Source organism: Phoxinus phoxinus (assembly GCF_949152265.1).
Source record: "Phoxinus phoxinus genome assembly, chromosome: 16".
Taxonomy (NCBI): domain Eukaryota; kingdom Metazoa; phylum Chordata; class Actinopteri; order Cypriniformes; family Leuciscidae; genus Phoxinus; species Phoxinus phoxinus.
In genome coordinates this window covers 3,506,701-3,524,892 of record NC_136891.1, presented here as the reverse complement: position 1 = coordinate 3,524,892, position 18,192 = coordinate 3,506,701, and the positions used below count along the sequence as shown (strand labels likewise).

Below are 18,192 nucleotides of genomic sequence, written 5' to 3'. Positions count from 1 at the left end.
TTCACTGTGTATAAAACATACAATATGCTTCAAATGGTTATTCATATTTTTAAATATGCAATTATTTAATGACAAGACAAGGCGATGTAGCTGTTGTGGAATAAACTCTGGAATCAAAATGATCTCTGAGTAGTAAAAATGACTTAAGAGGGCATTCATGTCCAATTTGTGACTGGGAAACTGGCATTTACGCTAACTGCACGTGAAGCCAGCATCATTCATGAGTGTTTTAACCTTGCAGCTGTCGAACAGCACCAGACTCTGTGGCTCTCTGCTGCTGGGAGCGCTCAGCCCGACCTCTGGAGCGATGAACACCGGCTCCGTCTGCTCCCAGAAGTGATACTGACAGAACACGAAGTTCGAGAGGTGCTGAGGTAGTCCTGTCGCCTGCATGACCCTGATCTGCAAACAGAAAATGTCCTACACTCAACTACAAAATACATGTGAAACTCGAAACATTAGAATATCGTGCAAAAGTTCATTTATTTCAGTAATTCAACTTAAAGGTGAAACTAATATATTATATAGACTCATTACATGCAAAGTGAGATATTTCAAGCCTTTATTTGTTATAAGTTTGATGATTATGGCTTACAGCTTATGAAAACCTTTTTACAATATTCTAATTTTGAATTTGGGGTTTTCATAAACTGTAAGCCATAATCATCAAAATTAAAACAAATAAAGGCTTGAAATATCTCACTTTGCATGTAATGAGTCTATATAATATATTAGTTTCACCTTTTAAGTTGAATTACTGAAATAAATTAACTTTTGCACGATATTCTAATGTTTCGAGTTTCTCCTGTTAATATTAGCGTTTTATTTCTGTGCATAATGACTGCATGTGTGATTGGAGATTTCCTCTTCTAACTGACCATGCATGTAAGTTTGCGTTCTTGCATCTCGCCGTCAGGACTGATCTCAGAGTCTCCGCCCCCCGTCTCACGATCCTCTAGTTCTCCACTGAGACGCTGGACTTCTACATGAAGACGGCCTGCCACCTACAAACACACAAAACCAGCGGTAATTAATCAGTTCCTCTGGAGTGTGTCAGGACTGTGACGATGCATGAACTTTTTTTATGCTATTCACCTGAGGTGTCTTGCCTTAAGGTATAAAATATGATATGAAGAAACAATACCCTTTTCTAAACAAAATATCAACATCATAACTAATCTGTTTTGGACATACCTCCCCCTTCTGGTTGATGATGGGAACTGCGTACTGCAGCTTGACGTCGTACAGCAGACAGGACAGGAACACGTTCGCCACGCCGATCAGACTGTGATTCTCCTGCTCATCGAAGAACGGATCGGCACGCTTGAAGTAGGAACGCATGACCTGAACACAGACAGCAAGGATGAGATGACCACGTTTAAGCATACTTCTTATGCTTAATATCTCTAAAAAAAAACATACATTTGTGAATGTATGTTGTGAGTTTGAGTCAGAAATCTTCACTTCAGCAGCTTTACAAACATGTATATATATATATAGCCACTACAGATGCTTCATTAAAGCTACACTGTGTAATTTTTTAAGTTGATTCTTAGCAAAAAACACTTTGTTCTTTCAAAATTATGTTATTGTGCTCATTAATGTATAATTACTTCTACCAACTAATCAAGTATTCTTCTCATACGTGTAGAATCTGCCATTTATAATACATACGGTGAGCCGCTCGAATGGCGGAAGCCATGTTGCGCCGCCATCTTGAAAATACATTAGCCAAAGAGGGACATACCTGGACATTCAAGCTTCGCCTTTCGCGTTTTTACACTCAGAGGCACCGTGACGAATGCGAGCGGAGATTACTCGCGACTGCCGGCAGATTTGAAATAATACGGTCACCGTAGGAGTTAAAACGCCCTCGGAATGGGAGGGGCTAGAAAGTAATATTCAGTTGGTAGTCATAAACAATTTCACCGCTAGATGGGAGTAATTCCTACACAGTGTAGCTTTAAAAACATGTAACACAAATTGTGAGACTCTACAGCCCCTTTCACACAGCGCGTTGATCCCGGGAAATTGCCGTAAAATAGCAAGAGTGCCTTCTGTGTGAACGCAAACACGTCCCGGGATTGATACCGGGATGGGGACCTAGTAACATTGCCGGGATCAGTCCCGCAACGCGCCCTGTGTGAACAAAAGCCAGGACCAATGCCATAAAAGGGTATTTTGTGGCTCTTAGAGGAAAGTTTGTGTTGGTCATCAACAAAGAAATAACGAAAAAATGTCTGCAAAGTAGAACGAAGAAGCAGAGACCAGGAGCTCCTCACTATCCACGCTGAAGCTGAGAGCGTTCGCGTATGACCGAATCCGGAAAAAAATGCTTGAGCGTTGTTTCTCGAGATCAAAGCCCAGATCATTAGTAAACTTAAAGGGATAGTTCACTTTAAAATTAAAATTCTGTCATCATTTACTCACCCTCAAATTGTTTCAAACCTGTATTAATTTATTTCTTCTGCTGAACACAAAGAAAGATATTTTGAAGAATGTCAGTAACCAAACAGTAGTCTGTACCCATTGACTTCCATAGTATTTTTTTTTCCTACTATGGAAGTCAATGGGTACAGACTACTGTTTGGTTACTGACATTCTTCAAAATATCTTTCTTTGTGTTCAGCAGAAGAAATAAATTAATATAGGTTTGAAACAATTTGAGGGTGAGTAAATGATGACAGAATTTTAATTTTAAAGTGAACTATCCCTTTAAGACGCTGCATAAAAAATATACACCAAATGCACGACTACAGTGGAAAGAGCATTAGCGTAAGATTAGACTGGCCTTTCTACAACATCCTGACGTCACGCGTCTTTACGGGATGTGTGTGAACACACTCACAGATTCCAGAAAGTCACTGGCAGTGTGAATGAACCAAAATCAAATGATCCCGGGATCATTATCCGTGTATTTTCCGGAATCTCAGTGTGAAAGGGGCTTATATAGCTGCATTAAGGTACTCGTGTGATTTAGCGTACAGGATTATCCTCGTCAAAGTCTTTCCACTCCTGGTAGAGATCCCTCATGTCCACCAGCCGGTTCTCCATCTTCTCCATGGCCCAGATCTGCTTCCCTTTGCTCTTCCTCCTCACCTCCACCGCCGGCTCGCTGAGAACCGTGTCCCGCTGCAGGACGGAGAACATCACTCTGTCTTAAAGCAGGACTTTCACCCTGACCCAGCATTCAACACGGCCCTCTAATGTAAAGTCCAAATCATTCCCTGAACCTTTTTCTACAGCTTTTCAATGAACTTCCATGACTGTTCATGTTTATAAAGGCTAAACTCACCAAGAACAATATCTAGCTGATGAAATATGTTTCAGAATTTAAAAATAAGTTTAAAAATACACTACCGTTCAAAAGTATGGGGTCAGTAAGATTGAGGTTTTTGAACGTCTCTTCTGCTCACCAAGGCTGCATTTATATGATCAGAAATACAGTAAAAACACTAATATTGTGAAATATTATTACAATTTGAATGAACCGTTTTTTAATTGAATATATTTTAAAATGTAATTTATTCCTGTGATCAAAGCTGAATGTTCAGCATCATTACTCCAGTCTTCAGTGTCACATGATCCTTCAGAAATCAGTATAATATGATGATTTGATGATCAAGAAACTTTTCTGATTATTAATGTTGAAAACAGTTGTGCTGCTTAATATTTTTGTGGAAACTGATTTTTAAAAAAAAGTGTAATCTTTGATGAATAAAAAGTTCAAGTGAACAGCAACTATTTTAAACATTATAAATGTCTTTATTGTTAATTCAGATCGATTTGATGCATCCTTGCTGAATAAAAGTATTAATTTACTGACCTTTATTTCTGATCCCAAACTGCTGAAAAGTATACGCTAAATAGATATAAATAGTGTGACAACTGAATGAATATAATCATATATGGCAGTTTATCTCTATTTTTTGTTTCTTTAATTAAGTTATATATTAACTGTGGCAAACATGGCATAGTTTCCTGAGAGTTGAGTGATTTATGAATGCTTGACTAAATCATCCAAAAGAACATTTTCAATTGAACGGTTCACAAATATGACAACTGAATGATTAACTACACCATGATAGTTAAACTCAAAGGAAAAGTGTGACTGGATAACTGCTTCAACAATCAATCCCATGCACACACACACACACACACACACACACACGCACACACACGCGTCTGTCCTGACCTTGCGGTTGGCGTTGAGGTTGGCAGCAGGAATCTGCAGTGTGACTGTATACTCAGTTTTCTTGTTGAGCTCTTCAGAGATGAACCCAGCCTCCTGCACCAGCAGATTGGCCTTCACGATCTGTTCTCTGAGCTTCCGCAGACTCCGGCTCATCAAAGCCTCCCTGAGACCGCACGAGACATGAGATGTAGCGCACAAACACATGCCAAACACTTTCTGTGCTTCAGAATACAAGTCGATATGCATTGGCTATGTTTACATGCACAACTTCTGGACTGATTCATTCCGATTGATGAATCTGAACGTAGTGTTTATGAACGCTAAACATGGGATCGGGTTAATGTATGCGTTTTTATGTCACAAGCTTCAAATCAGAATAGATTTTTGGGCATGTGCACACTGAACGATTATACAGAGTTTCCTGCTGTTTGTGCATAATAACCATTCTCCTATATTGGTTCTTTATTTGTTTTAAATAACAGACTTAATACAGGGTTCCCACACATTGGTTAACTTAAAATTCAAGGACTTTCCAGGTCCAATACCCTCAAATTCAAGGACTTAATGTGGGGACAAATTTCAAGTGAGAGTAAAGTTACATTGTGTTACCTCACTTTGATACCCCAACTATCCAACACAACTATGCAAATAAGCTTTTTTGCATTTATTTTTGGCCATATGACAGAGATCTGATATTCTATTTGTCATATTTCTGTTTTGCATAAAACTGAAGAATATTCGGTACATCCTATACTGTATTCTACAATGATCTGAGGTTAACTTTGCATGGATTTGATTGAAAACAGCTTAGGTTCATGTAACCAGCCTATTTTTGCAATGTTGAGTTACCATCGTAGTAGTTTGGTGCGCGCGTTAACGTCATGCAGCGTACAACACAGAGTACCTCACGCGGAAAACCCAGAGCGTAACGTGTAAATGCGCGAAGTGTTGGCGAAATAACACATTAGCGGACCGGAGGGAATAATATGGAATTTTTTCCAGAAAACTGGCACAAACTTGCACAAAAATTATCTTGCTGGTCATCTAACCAGAAATTGCTATGTATCCCAAAGTCAAAGCTGAGGTGCAGAGGCGACCGGGCTTTTTCAGTAGCTGCCCCCAGATTATGGAATGCTTTACCTCTGTGTATTCGCTCTGTATCATCCTTATCTGTTTTTAAAACTATGCTAAAAACACATCTTTTTGAATTAGCATATACTTAGTGAGGAAGTGGTATTGAAATGTTTGTTTTATTATGATGTTTTTATTGTTTATTTGTTTTGTGCAATTGTCTATTACAATATGTGCAGCACATTGGACAACCTCGGTTGGGATAAATGGTGCTATATAAATAAATTTGACATTGACATTGACAAAATAAATTCAAGCACTTTTTTTAAGGACCTGTATTTACGTGTGTTTATTAATTATTTATTTTCAAAAACTTTCCAGGGCCTTACATTTTTTTTTTTTTTTAAATTTCACAAACTTTCAAGGATTTCAAGGACCCGTGGGAACCATGTTTATATTTATCCATTTCTGGTCAAAATTTGGAGACAATGAGCATATGAACCGCTGTGCCGTGATGCTTATATTTATCACGGGCCCAAAACCAGTCGTCAGTGGAGGAGAATCCGAAACCAGCACTGGTGGGAGTCGTGGGACGCTGTCCTGCTCCACTTCACAGACGCTGAGTGAAAGGAGAATGACAGACGCTCATTTATACGACACTTCCGCACGTCATTACGCTATTTCAACGTCATTGCACATGCGCAGTCATTTCGGTTTCGTTTTTCAATCCGATCAAGTGTTTACATGTTTTCTCGATCGGATTAGAAAATAAATAACCTTTTATTTCATTGGGATCGAGCTCAGTCGGGTCGAATAAGATGTTTACATGAAGGCTTTTCAGTCCGATTGAGCCGTCAATCTGATTACTAACGGATTATTTGGTTGCATGTAAACGTAGCCATTGAGGTGAAGTGTTTTTTCCACCTCTCCTCGCTCCACTGGCGCAGTCGGCTCTGTGAGGACGCCGAGCTCAGGAGACTCTCGCTGCTGTGGTGATGCTGAAGGTGAGAGCCCTGCGTCTGCAGCTCTGATGACAGGCGTTTGCGCAGATGCTGCAGTTCCTGCTCGTACATCAGCCGCTGGCGCTCCAGAGCCGAACGCTTCTCCTCCTCGTGCCTGCGCTCCAGAGAGTGAAGCACCGACTGCATCGGGTCTGAGAGACACACAGAGACATGGGCAGCGATTAATCGCATCCAAAATAAAAGTTTGTGTTTACATATTATATGTGTGTCTACGGTGTATAATTATTTTGTATATATAAATACACACATATGTATATATTTAAGAAATATATACTGGTATATATATATACAGGTGAAACTCGAAAAATTTTAATATGGTGCAAAAGTTCATTTATTTCAGTAATTCAACTTAAAAGGTGAAACTAATATATTATATAGACTCATTACATGCAAAGTGGAATATTTCAAGCCTTTATTTGTTATTATTTTGATGATTATGACTTACAGCTTATGAAAACCTTTTTACAATATTCTAATTTTGAATTCGGGGTTCGGGGCCATAATCATCAAAGGTATAACAAATAAAGGCTTGAAATATCTCACTTTGCATGTAATGAGTCTATATAATATATTAGTTTCACCTTTTAAGTTGAATTACTGAAAAAAATGAACTTTTGCACCACATTCTAATTTTTCGAGTTTCACCTGTATATATATATATTTTTTTTTTTATACATAATTTATATTATAGAAAAATATTTTATATATAAATAAAAAAATCTTAAATATATACATGCATGTGTGTGTATTTATAATTATACACAGTACACACACATATATATATTATGTAAGCACAAACTTTTATTTTGGATGCTATTAATCGATTACAATTCGGAGCAACAATCGTTAGCCTATTATCGGTTACACTTTATTTTAAGGTATCATTGTTACATTGTAATTATATATTTAAGTACGGAGTAATATTAATTAACTACATGTACCTACTATAGGGTTAGGGTAGTATTAGGATTTGGTCTGTTAAGCGACATGTCCCTCACCGTTATTTCCCAGCGCTTTCATCATGACTTCTGTCTGCGCGGACTCAAAACTGAAGCTGGTGTCACTGGAGCCGTGACTGAGACGGTCTACGTCCACATCTAGACACTCGGGGTGAAGACCAGCCTTCATCACACACCCTTCCTCATCCTCCACGCCAACACGATACATGTTAGACACGCTGATCCTGAGAAACGCAGAGAGAAGACACACACCAGTCAGTACCCACTTTTACACACAGGTTTTTGAGAGGTCATTTAAAGGGGTGGTTGATTATGATTTCACTTTTCTAACTTTAGTTAGTGTGTAATGTTGCTGTTTGAGCAGAAACAACATCTGCAAAGTTACAACACTCAAAACTCAAAGCAAAGGGAGATATTTGCTTTTAAAGAAATCGTTTTTTTTAAGGACTACAACAAACGGCTGGTAGAGACTACACAACATTCCTCCCGGGTTAATGACATCACCAACCCTAGAATTTACATAAACCCCGCCCCCAGAACACAATTTATAGATTATCATGACAGAATATGCTAATTAATAACTAGAAGATTGTTAACTCCACATAAGATATCTAAATTCATCAACTAACAATTCAGAAATGTCCTGTTCTTCTACATGTTGTCACTTCTTCTTGAGTCTCTCCATCATTGTCTGATTCCGGTTTGAACATAAAAGGCTAAACATTTTTGAAATCTTCAGTGCATGTGTGTGTGAGGTAATGAACCAGCTCTTGTAGCTCCGCCCCCTGTGCCGGGAGCAGCAGCTCATTTGCATTTAAAGGAACACGCACAAACCGGTGCGTTTTTGCTCACCCTCAAAAAGTGACATCTTTAACATGCTATATAAAAACATCTGTGGGGTATTTTGAGCTAAAACTTCACACACACACACACACTCTGGAGACATCAGAGACTTATTTTACATCTTGTGAAAAGTGAATTATACTACCGCTTTAAGAAGAGGACACATAAAATGGCATCTTTGAGATTTTAATCCACCAGAGTTTTTATTTTAACAGACACCAAATCGGATCGCCTGATCAGAAACAATTACACCCAAACCTCGCACTTGACCAGAGTGTAAATGTGTCTCGCTGACCTGAAGAAGTGGTTGTTTCCCCAGAGGATCCGGTCCCCATGATGCAGCTGGACAGGAGACGAGACGACCGCTCCATTCACACACGTGCTGCACACACAGACACGCAGTATATGAATCATCACATGTTCACATATTCCTACCATCACTGGCTATAGAGCAGAGACGGATACATATGAACATGTATCATACAGAACATCAACATTTTAGGTTTAGAGCTTATGTAAATGTAGTGTTATGTAGTGTTAATGCAATTAATGTAGGTTTACACCCTGTATAAACAATATTTAGTTCATTATTATAGTTTAGTTCATTATTAATATCTGTGTAGTTGTTGTTATATTCTATTCTAAAATTACAATTTCTATACAATACAATTACTTTACAATAATTATGTTTTTTTTAATATATATATATAAAATGATACAATTTTGCTTTGGCAACCAGCTGAAATAAAACAAATGTAAGTTTATTTTCAATTAACATTTTATTTCAAGTAACAAAAATGTGTGTGTGTGTGTGTGTGTGTGTGTGATTACCGAGCGTTTCTCTTCGGGGTGAGCGTGACTCCCGACTCTAGTTTGATGTCTATGACACAATGCTCCGACTGAATCGCCAAACCGCACAACTGAATGTCTTGAGAGTCCGCAGATCCTACAAGAGTGTGTTCCTGTGCATAAACACACACACACAAATGGAAATACAACCCTTCAAAACATGTTGCTTTCAAATTTAAATCATTACAGCAGATTTACCATTTATACATGCATATATGTTACATGTGAATATATATATATATATATATATGTGTGTGTGAATTGTTAAATGTGAAATATTTAAGCTTCAATATTCAATATTCTAATTTTAATAATTCGTGTCTGTACCTTTAAGTAATACACAAGCAGCTCGTTGAGGGCGGGGTCTGCGTTCAGATTGACCAGGAAACATTTATCATCAATGACTCGGATCCCAGACGACTGCAGAGAAATCCCCAAACTTTCCAGCTGCTTCTGTCGCTCCTAAAGAACCAGACAAAGCCAATTCAGAGGACAGAAGCCATTGTGTGATTTGCTGACTGTCCTGAGGAGTTTTATCATTTCTTTAAATACAAAAAAACAGTCAAAACCCCCATACCCACAATTATAACAAAAAGATCAACTATTATACACCGTTAAAAAATGCACTGTAAAAAACAGCTAAAGTGGATTAGCACACGTCACCTTTTTCATCTGCATATTTTTGAAAAAAATCTTTTAAAATGATTACAATAGTTTTTGTTAAAGCGTTATAAGCCATGAACCAAGCCAATCAGCTACGAGTTGAATCATAACATTACAAACTTTGATTTGAAGCAAAAAAATATAGAAAATCGAACTAAAATACAAAGGTACAAGACTGCATACTTTGCATACTTTAGGGAAAGAACTACAATCCGATAAAGCATTGAGAACGGCATAATCGAATTAAGAACAATGAAAAAATATAAAACTAATTTACAAATGTTTATTATTTTTATATAAAAAATATAATTTTATTGCAAAATATGCATAAATATGGGCCCAAAATATATATATACATGGGAGTGGGCGGAGCTAAAGAGATCTTTTGGAGCATGTGGCTCGTTTCGACTCTCTGATTGGTGTAATTTTCAGTACAGCATCATGGGTAATGTAATTTATTTCACTAGGAAATCCAGTTAAACAACATTATTTTTAAAAATATGCTTAATAATGCTGGCTGACGGCTTCAACAGAAGCAAATGCTATCAATTAACAAAGGCCTATTAGTTATCATTCAAAATCAATTTCCTAATGGAAGTTTTTACTTCTGGAACCCAACTTTAGTGCCAGTTTCTCTTCGGCTCACTGGATGGGAACGGTGCTTTGTTAAATTCGCAACCTTGGATGGAAGCATAGCTAATGTGACCTCAGATGCACATCCAGCATCTTGTGCGTTGAATACCTGTGCGATCTCCTCCGTCTTCCTGAGTTTCTCCTCCCAGCTCACCATCATCTCCTGGATCAGCTTCTCAGACTCCTCAAGTCTGTCTTTCAGCTCAGGAGCTTTCATTGACTTCACACACAGAAAAACACTGTTAAATGCACTAGAGGTTTAAGTTCATCTCTTTTAAGGAACACGCCGACTTTTTGGGGACTTTAGCTTATTCCCCGTATCCCCCAGAGTTAGATAAGTCCACACACACCCTTTTCATCTCTGTGCGTGGCGTAACTGTCTGACGCACCCACCGCTAGCCTAGCTTAGCACAAAGACTGGAGGTAAACGGCTCCAGCTAGCATACTGTTAGCGCAACACTCTGAGCGAACTCTCGTCTCCTCACCGCGGGGCTTCTCAGGCGCTGCAAGCAAATCACTCCGCAGAAGTAGCAGTGCTTCGCCTTCTGAGAATATAGTTCCCAGTATGTGTACGGTTAGAAGATGGCTGTGTCTCATGTGATCTTGTTATTTGTACACGCTGTGACTATACAAATCACAACATGTAAATAGGAAAATGTTGGCGTTATTTTGTCACTTATTGGGAGCAGTATGCTAGCTGGAGCCATTTACCTCCAGTCTTTGTGCTAAGCTAGGCTAGCGGTGGGTGCGTCAGACAGAGTTACGGCACGCACAGAGATGAAAAGGGTGTGTATGGACTTATCTAACTCTGGGGGATACGGGGAATAAGCTAAAGTCGCAAAAATTCGGCGTGTTCCTTTAACACAGCAGACCGGTGTTAGTGTGTCGTACCTCAGCCTCGGTCAGCTGACTGCGCAGTTTCTCCACCTCTTCTCTCAGCTCTCTGATGATCCTGGCGTTTGGATCTTCGTTAACCACAGCGTGATTAACGATGCTTTTGGCCCGGTCGGCGTACCGTAGCGTGGACAGAGTCTCTTCGTAGTTGTCAGCCGCTGGACTAATCGTGGCAACCATAGCTGTACGACTGTTGCCTCCTAAACTGTCCTGACATGCAAAAAAAAAAAAAGAGGAAATTACATCAGAATATGCCAAGACAAATCTATGGCATCTTTTCCATAACAACAACTCAGAGTTGTATAAGTGTTTTTTTTTTTTTTTTTTTGGATCTTGGCAGCCCATTTGACCAGTGCATTTTAAGAGCTTCTTTAAAAATTCTCCTTTTGTGTTTCACAGAAAAAACAACAGCATACAGGGACTGACTGACATGGTGAGAGTGAGAAAACAATGACAAACTCTTAATTTTGAGCCAACCTACTCCTTGAAGACTAATAATTAGATTCTTACAAGGTGTTCAGGGTTAAAATAACGGTTATCGTCACCTTCAGTAACCACGTGAGCACCGAGTCTCTGTAAGGAACAAATTTACTCTTGTTTCTTCCTGCGCCCTGCTCCGCCAATGCCGAAATCACCAGTCCGAGAGTTGTGAGAGACCTGAACACACACGTTAGCACAAGAATACACTGAAATATGTGTAAATGACGGTGTGTTTGTGTGAAACCTGAACATATGAAGAGATAAACAAAAATAGATGAATCATCTGATATTTGTCCCTTTAGACACTAATTAATTAATTTAGGAACAGCAAAACTCTCCAACCTGATATAAAACAAATGTGTGTGTGGTTCCCTATGCAATTGGGACAAAATTGGGACATTTTTTGGTCCCCATGAGGAAAACGTGTGTGTGTGTGTGTGTGTGTGTGTGCGTGTGTGTGTGTAACCTGTTAATGTTGCTGCCTTCTTTGAGTCTCTCTCCTCCAGCTCCGGTTTTATCTGCTCTCTCACTGCCGGCCAGATCCACCAGACTGAGTTTGCTCACCTTCTCTCCACTCGTCTGAAAGAAACATTCCAGTCTGTGACAATAATACAGCCAGAAGATCTGTCTTTTATTTTAAGTCGACATATAATGAAAGTTGCAACCGAATTTACTAGCATATTGTGATGCATTTTCAAATGAAACGACTATTAAACAAAACAAAAAATACCATAAGACCAGTTGCATGCATTAAGAACTAGTGTCAAATTTGATTTCATGCTGATTTCTGCATTACTAGTTAAGAGAGTGATGCAAACATTTCTCTAGAAAATATAAATATCTATCTATTTGAATTAGTGCACCCCTAGTGGTGCTAAAATAACACACTTTATCTATCATTAAAAGGGTTTAAAGGTGCAGTAAGTGATTTCTGAGTAACACTGTTGGTATTTGAAATCAACCCAAGCAAACACTTACACACCCCTCTCTTCATTGATCCGCCCCCAAAATGCATGAACATGCATTGCAGAGTGGATGTGTCCATCATAGCTGAAGCTATCAAAACTCAACCTCTGCGTCCGTTTTCAGGCCTTCCCGCTTAGGTCTCTCCAGCGCTGGAAAGCTTTTATAATATTAACGTGGGTCCTAATGCTCTTGTCTGATCATAACCCTTCTTTTTCCACTGATGTTCCTCTGAGCTTTTCTCTTTCATAATGTCTCTCAGCCATCTCTCTTTCAACAGTCTTTCTTCATATCTCCCTCTTCCTCACTCTCTCTCCTCCCCCATCATGAGTGGGACACACCCCCTACTGCTGATTGGCTCTCTCTCTTCCCTCCCCCATCATGAGAGGACACGCCCCCTACTGCTGATTGGCTGACTGTCCTCCCCCATCATGAGTGGGCACACCCCCTACAGCTGATTGGCTCATTCTCTCTCCTCCCCCATCATGAGTGGACACGCCCCCTACTGCTGATTGGTTCCCTCTCTCTCCTCCCCCATACATGAGTGGACTCGCCCCAAACTGCTGATTGGCTCAAACTCTCTCCTCCCCATTGATGAGTGGGACACGCCCCCTACTGCTGATTGGCTCATTCTCTCTCCTCCCCCATCATGAGTGGGCACACCCCCTACTGCTGATTGGTTCCCTCTCTCTCCTCCCCCATACATGAGTGGACTCGCCCCAAACTGCTGATTGGCTCAAACTCTCTCCTCCCCATTGATGAGTGGAACACGCCCCCTACTGCTGATTGGCTCATTCTCTCTCCTCCCCCATCATGAGTGGACACGCCCCAAACTGCTGATTGGCTCATTCTCTCTCCTCCCCCATCATGAGTGGGCACACCCCCTACTGCTGATTGGCTCATTCTCTCTCCTCCCCCATCATGAGTGGTCACACCCCCTACTGCTGATAGGCTAAAAAACTCTCTCCTCCCCATTGATGAGTGGGACGCGCCCCCTTCTGCTGATTGGCTCATTCTCTCTCCTCCCCCATCCTGAGTGGGCACACCCCCTACTGCTGATAGGCTCAAACTCTCTCCTCCCCATTGATGAGTGGGACGCGCCCCCTACTGCTGATTGGCTCATTCTCTCTCCTCCCCCATCATGAGTGGCACACCCCCTACTGCTGATTGGCTCATTCTCTCTCCTCCCCCATCACGAGTGGGACACACCCCCTACAGCTGATTGGCTCACTCTCTCTCTCCTCCCCCATCATGAGTGGACACACCTCCTACTGCTGATTGGCTGAAGTGTGTGATCAACCTTCAACAGTGTTTCTCAGAAATCTCTCACTGCACCTTTAATTTGATGACAGAGATCGTTGTCTCACCCCCGTCTTCAAGTCTCTGAGCGTGTGTGTTAGAATGATGTTGAAAACGGCATGTGACCGGCTGCTCTCCTCGTTCATGTTTGTGGCCGCCACAGTGCGGGATTTATTCCCCTCCGACATCAGAGACTCGATGTCCTGAAAAACAAAAGAAGGACATTCACAAACATACTGTTTAAGCACTGAGAGCAATAGACTGGAAATTCATGAAGGTGTTGGAAGAACCTTGTAACTGGCCACAGCGAGATGGGACAGACCGTCCACATACGGCCCCAACACATTATGCTCCCGGACCCTCAACGCCTGCCGGCTCCTGAGAGAAACATCACAGCAATTTTTCATAAGAGCCAACAATATTTGTACACAATGCAAAATTTTATTTGAGCATATTAAGCATTGTAATTGTATAATTTTTACAGGTTTTTCATGAATGCCAGAAACCAAGCAAAAAAAAAAAAAAAAGAGGTGCTTCACTGGTGGAAAAATGGGCTTTCACTAAAACCTGGTAGTAGAAAGGCGAAAAAATTGAAATCGATGCTAAATGAGAGAAAACTACCAAATAGGTAGGAAAACTTCAACACCCATAATGCACTGGGCATGTTTGGCGTCCAAGGCCACACCCAGTCTGCTCCTATTGGATAGGCTTGACCAGAGTCAAATAGTACCCTGCTTTAGTAGGAAAAACTTTTCGTCATAATGGTGTCGACCAGAGGTGTCAAAAGTATTCACATTCATTACTCAAGTAGAAGTACAGATACTAGGGTTTAAAATGACTTCTGTAGAAGTTGAAGTATCAACTCAAGCTTTTTACTCAAGTAAAAGTGTAAAAGTACATGGTTTCAAAACTACTTAAAGTATAAAAGTAAAAGTAATGCAAGGCAAAAAATGCCATTAAGGACAAAAGCTTAGACCGCGCCAAAGGGGCCTATAGTGCACCCCCCCTCCTCCTCAAAAAAAAAAAATATAGGCCATAATGACAATAATGTTATATATATTAAAATGTAAATGTTGAAAAACTTGTGAGGCACTAGGCTATAGCTGTATAACAGGTATACCTGTTTCAGCCGCATATAAGGATTTCGGATATTGCCATCTTTGTGGGGATATTTTGACACTATAATGGTTGCGCGCACACACACACTCTCTCTCTCCCACACACACTCTCTCTCTCTCTCTCACACACACACACGCACGCACTCTCTCTCTCTCACACACACACACGCACGCACTCTCTCTCTCTCACACACACACACACACACACACTCTCTCTCTCTTCTCTCTCACACACACACTCTCTCTCCTCTCAATTCAATTCAATTCAAAATTGCTTTATTGGCATGACTGTACACAATACAATATTGCCAAAGCTTGGAATACATATAATAATTATAAACACATCAAAATAAACACTCTCTCTCTCTCACACACACACTCTCTCTCTTCTCTCTCACACACACACTCTCTCCCCTCTCTCTCTCTCTCTCACACACACACACACACACTCTCTCTCTCTCTCTCTCACACACACACACACACACACACACACACACACACACACACACACACACACACACACACACTCAGTCTCCCTCTCACACACACACGCACACACTCTCTCTCACCTCTCTCTCACACACACACGCGCGCACGCACACACACACTAACGATTATGTTTGCCACTTATCCCGCGATTGTCATACAGTAGGCAATATTGTAAAAACGGCTGTCCCCAAAGCAATATTTGACGCGATTTGCCCCGTATTCTTGAGCACAAAACTGTTGATTTCTCCCTCGCTTACCGCATCTACAGTAGGTTTCCTTCGGAGGAGTTTTGCCCCTTCGCACAAACCAAATACAATTAACTAGCACTACAGCGCGCCGCGCGGACAGCCTCTCACAAGTTAGAAAGAAAACACAAAGCCAATCAGTTTAGCGATGTGTGTTCAGGAGGCGGGACTCAGATCTATTGTAGTATAATTGGCCATTTTTTGAACGACGACAAGCCAGAATGAAAACAAGCAGAAATGAAATAGGAGTAACGAGGCTATTTTTAAAAAGTAAGGAGTAGAAAGTACAGATAATTGCGTGAAAATGTAAGGAGTAGAAGTAAAAAGTCGGCTGAAAAATAATTACTCAAGTAAAGTATAGATACCCAAAATTTCTACTTAAGTAATGTAACGAAGTATTTGTACTTCGTTACTTGACACCTCTGGTGTCGACTTGTATTGTTCCCGGGTGCAAGAATTCAAAGAGTAGACATTTAGCGGGAGTGAGTCACTTTCAGTTTCCAGTGAAGAATTCGTCATGTTGTAGGCTGTGGATAAAGGCTGAAAAGTATCGAAAACATGGAGAGAACGGTGCGATGGGAAATCAGAAAAACCTCCATGTTTGCAGTTAAAGGAAAACTCCACTTTTTTGGGAAAAAGGCTCATTTTCCAACTCCCCTAGAGTTAAACAGAGTTAGCATCTCTCTCAAAAAAATTACCAAAGAGTTTTGATATTTTTCCTATTTAAAACTTGACTCTTCTGTGGTCACATCGACCGACAGAAAATGAAAAGTTGTGATTTTCTAGGCCAATATGACTAGGAACTATACTCTCATTCCTGCGTAATAATCAAGGAACTGATTTTGATCAATGATATTAGAAACTTAGTGCCGGTCACGTTGGAAGTTACCGAGCTGTGGACTATATAATATCATTGCGCATGCTGGTACGTTTTTATTTTTTGAGAGAGATGCTAACGGTCTAATCAGATTCAATGATCTATGCTAAGCTATGCTAAAAGTGCTACCGCCAGACCCGGAGATCGGCTGAATGGATTTGAAAACGGTAAAACTCAACTTTTTAACTCTAGGGGAGTTGGAAAATGATCCTATTTCCAAAAAAACTGGAGTGTTCCTTTAACATTTCAGACTGGATGACTACGAACACAGTGTTTTAGGCCAAACCGAGGGGGAAAAAAACTAAAAGAAACTGCCATTCCGACAGTTAAAATGGCCGCCGGATGAATAAGAAAAAACGCCCTGGAATTTCTTGGCCCAGGTAACACAGAGAAAGAGTAAACATTGTCCATTTACATATACTACCGACATTGTAACAATACAAAGAGGGTTGAAAATCAGCGAACTTGCACTTGAATTGTATGTGCATGTAGTAGTTCATCCTCACCCTTTGGGATCTAGAAGGTCTCGGACCTTCTCGTTGTAGATCTCCATGTATGAGACCTCCACGGTGAAGCTCTCGCCCTCCCGCTGCTCCTGTACGGTGCGCTCGAACAGAGAACTGCACAGACGCGGGATCAGACCCGGCTGCTCGGCCGTTCCCATCATCGTGTACGACTTTCCTGAGCCTGCAGCCAATCAAGACAAACAGCGGGAACCAATCAGAGATCAGGTCTTTAACCCTACAGGTGAAACTCGAAAAATGAGAATATCATGCAAAAGTTCATTTATAATTCAGTATTTCAACTTAAAAGGTGAAACTAATATATTATATAGACTCATTACATGCAAAGTGAGATATTTCAAACCTTTATTTGTTATAATTTTGATGATTATGGCTTACAGCTTATGAAAACCTTTTCACAATATTCTAATTTTGAATTTGGGGTTTTCATAAGCTGTAAGCCATAATCATCAAAATTACCTTTCATGGAGACTGAGGATACTTACCCGTTTGCCCATATGCAAATATACAGGCGTTGTATCCTTGAAAAGCGCTGTCCAGAAGACTCTCTCCAAGACACTGAAACACCACATCCTGACCTACAGGTTAGACATGACAAAATATCAATTATCATATTTTACAAATGAGAATAATTGGCATCATGCATTACAAAATCAATTGAAAATACTGCAATAGAAGTTTATGCCTTCAAGTTTATCGTCCGTTTGCTTCTATTGAAAGTGTCTTTCTGTAACTGAGATTTTTGTTTTTTCTTATTAACTGAAGTTTTTTTAAAACTATTTTCTATGGTAATTATCAAACGCAGAAACTGCTTATAGAGCTTAACGTCTTGAACCTTGATTTTTTTTTTTTTGCCTGCAGATTTGATCAAGTAGTTTTACAGGTTTGTCTTTTCTTCAGAAAAGGAAACGCATGCAGGGAATATTGATGTTTCTATTGTCATCATAAATGATGTCTGATGATTCATATCACTGCAGTATAAAGGTATAAACAGATTTTGATAATGGGAATAGTCATCATAAATAAATGCATTATTTTTAATATCAACAGACCTGCAAACTTGGCCGC

The 18,192-nt window shown here is 40.1% G+C and overlaps 1 protein-coding gene across 5 annotated transcripts in view; it reads right to left on the bottom strand.

Annotated features, from left to right (window-relative positions):
* The window catches only part of kif13bb (kinesin family member 13Bb), a 48,766-nt gene that overhangs the window by 20,791 nt on the left and 9,783 nt on the right, over nucleotides 1–18,192 (bottom strand). For 4 of the 5 annotated variants that reach the window (XM_079639576.1, XM_079639573.1, XM_079639575.1 and 1 more), the window contains exons 5-23: nucleotides 18,177–18,192; nucleotides 17,610–17,702; nucleotides 17,107–17,287; nucleotides 14,162–14,249; nucleotides 13,940–14,074; nucleotides 12,076–12,188; nucleotides 11,675–11,786; nucleotides 11,127–11,339; nucleotides 10,345–10,455; nucleotides 9,267–9,401; nucleotides 8,922–9,052; nucleotides 8,386–8,472; nucleotides 7,287–7,471; nucleotides 6,191–6,419; nucleotides 4,196–4,358; nucleotides 2,986–3,132; nucleotides 1,195–1,344; nucleotides 879–1,004; nucleotides 235–402 (exon numbers count right to left, since the gene is read on the bottom strand). The exon at nucleotides 18,177–18,192 is cut by the window's right edge and continues 45 nt beyond it. In XM_079639576.1, the coding sequence (XP_079495702.1) occupies nucleotides 235–402; nucleotides 879–1,004; nucleotides 1,195–1,344; nucleotides 2,986–3,132; nucleotides 4,196–4,358; nucleotides 6,191–6,419; nucleotides 7,287–7,471; nucleotides 8,386–8,472; nucleotides 8,922–9,052; nucleotides 9,267–9,401; nucleotides 10,345–10,455; nucleotides 11,127–11,339; nucleotides 11,675–11,786; nucleotides 12,076–12,188; nucleotides 13,940–14,074; nucleotides 14,162–14,249; nucleotides 17,107–17,287; nucleotides 17,610–17,702; nucleotides 18,177–18,192 (2,583 nt within the window). Of the gene's footprint in view, nucleotides 1–234; nucleotides 403–878; nucleotides 1,005–1,194; nucleotides 1,345–2,985; nucleotides 3,133–4,195; nucleotides 4,359–6,190; nucleotides 6,420–7,286; nucleotides 7,472–8,385; nucleotides 8,473–8,921; nucleotides 9,053–9,266; nucleotides 9,402–10,344; nucleotides 10,456–11,126; nucleotides 11,340–11,674; nucleotides 11,787–12,075; nucleotides 12,189–13,939; nucleotides 14,075–14,161; nucleotides 14,250–17,106; nucleotides 17,288–17,609; nucleotides 17,703–18,176 lie in introns of those variants that run through there. The other variant, XM_079639577.1, reaches the window with a different exon arrangement.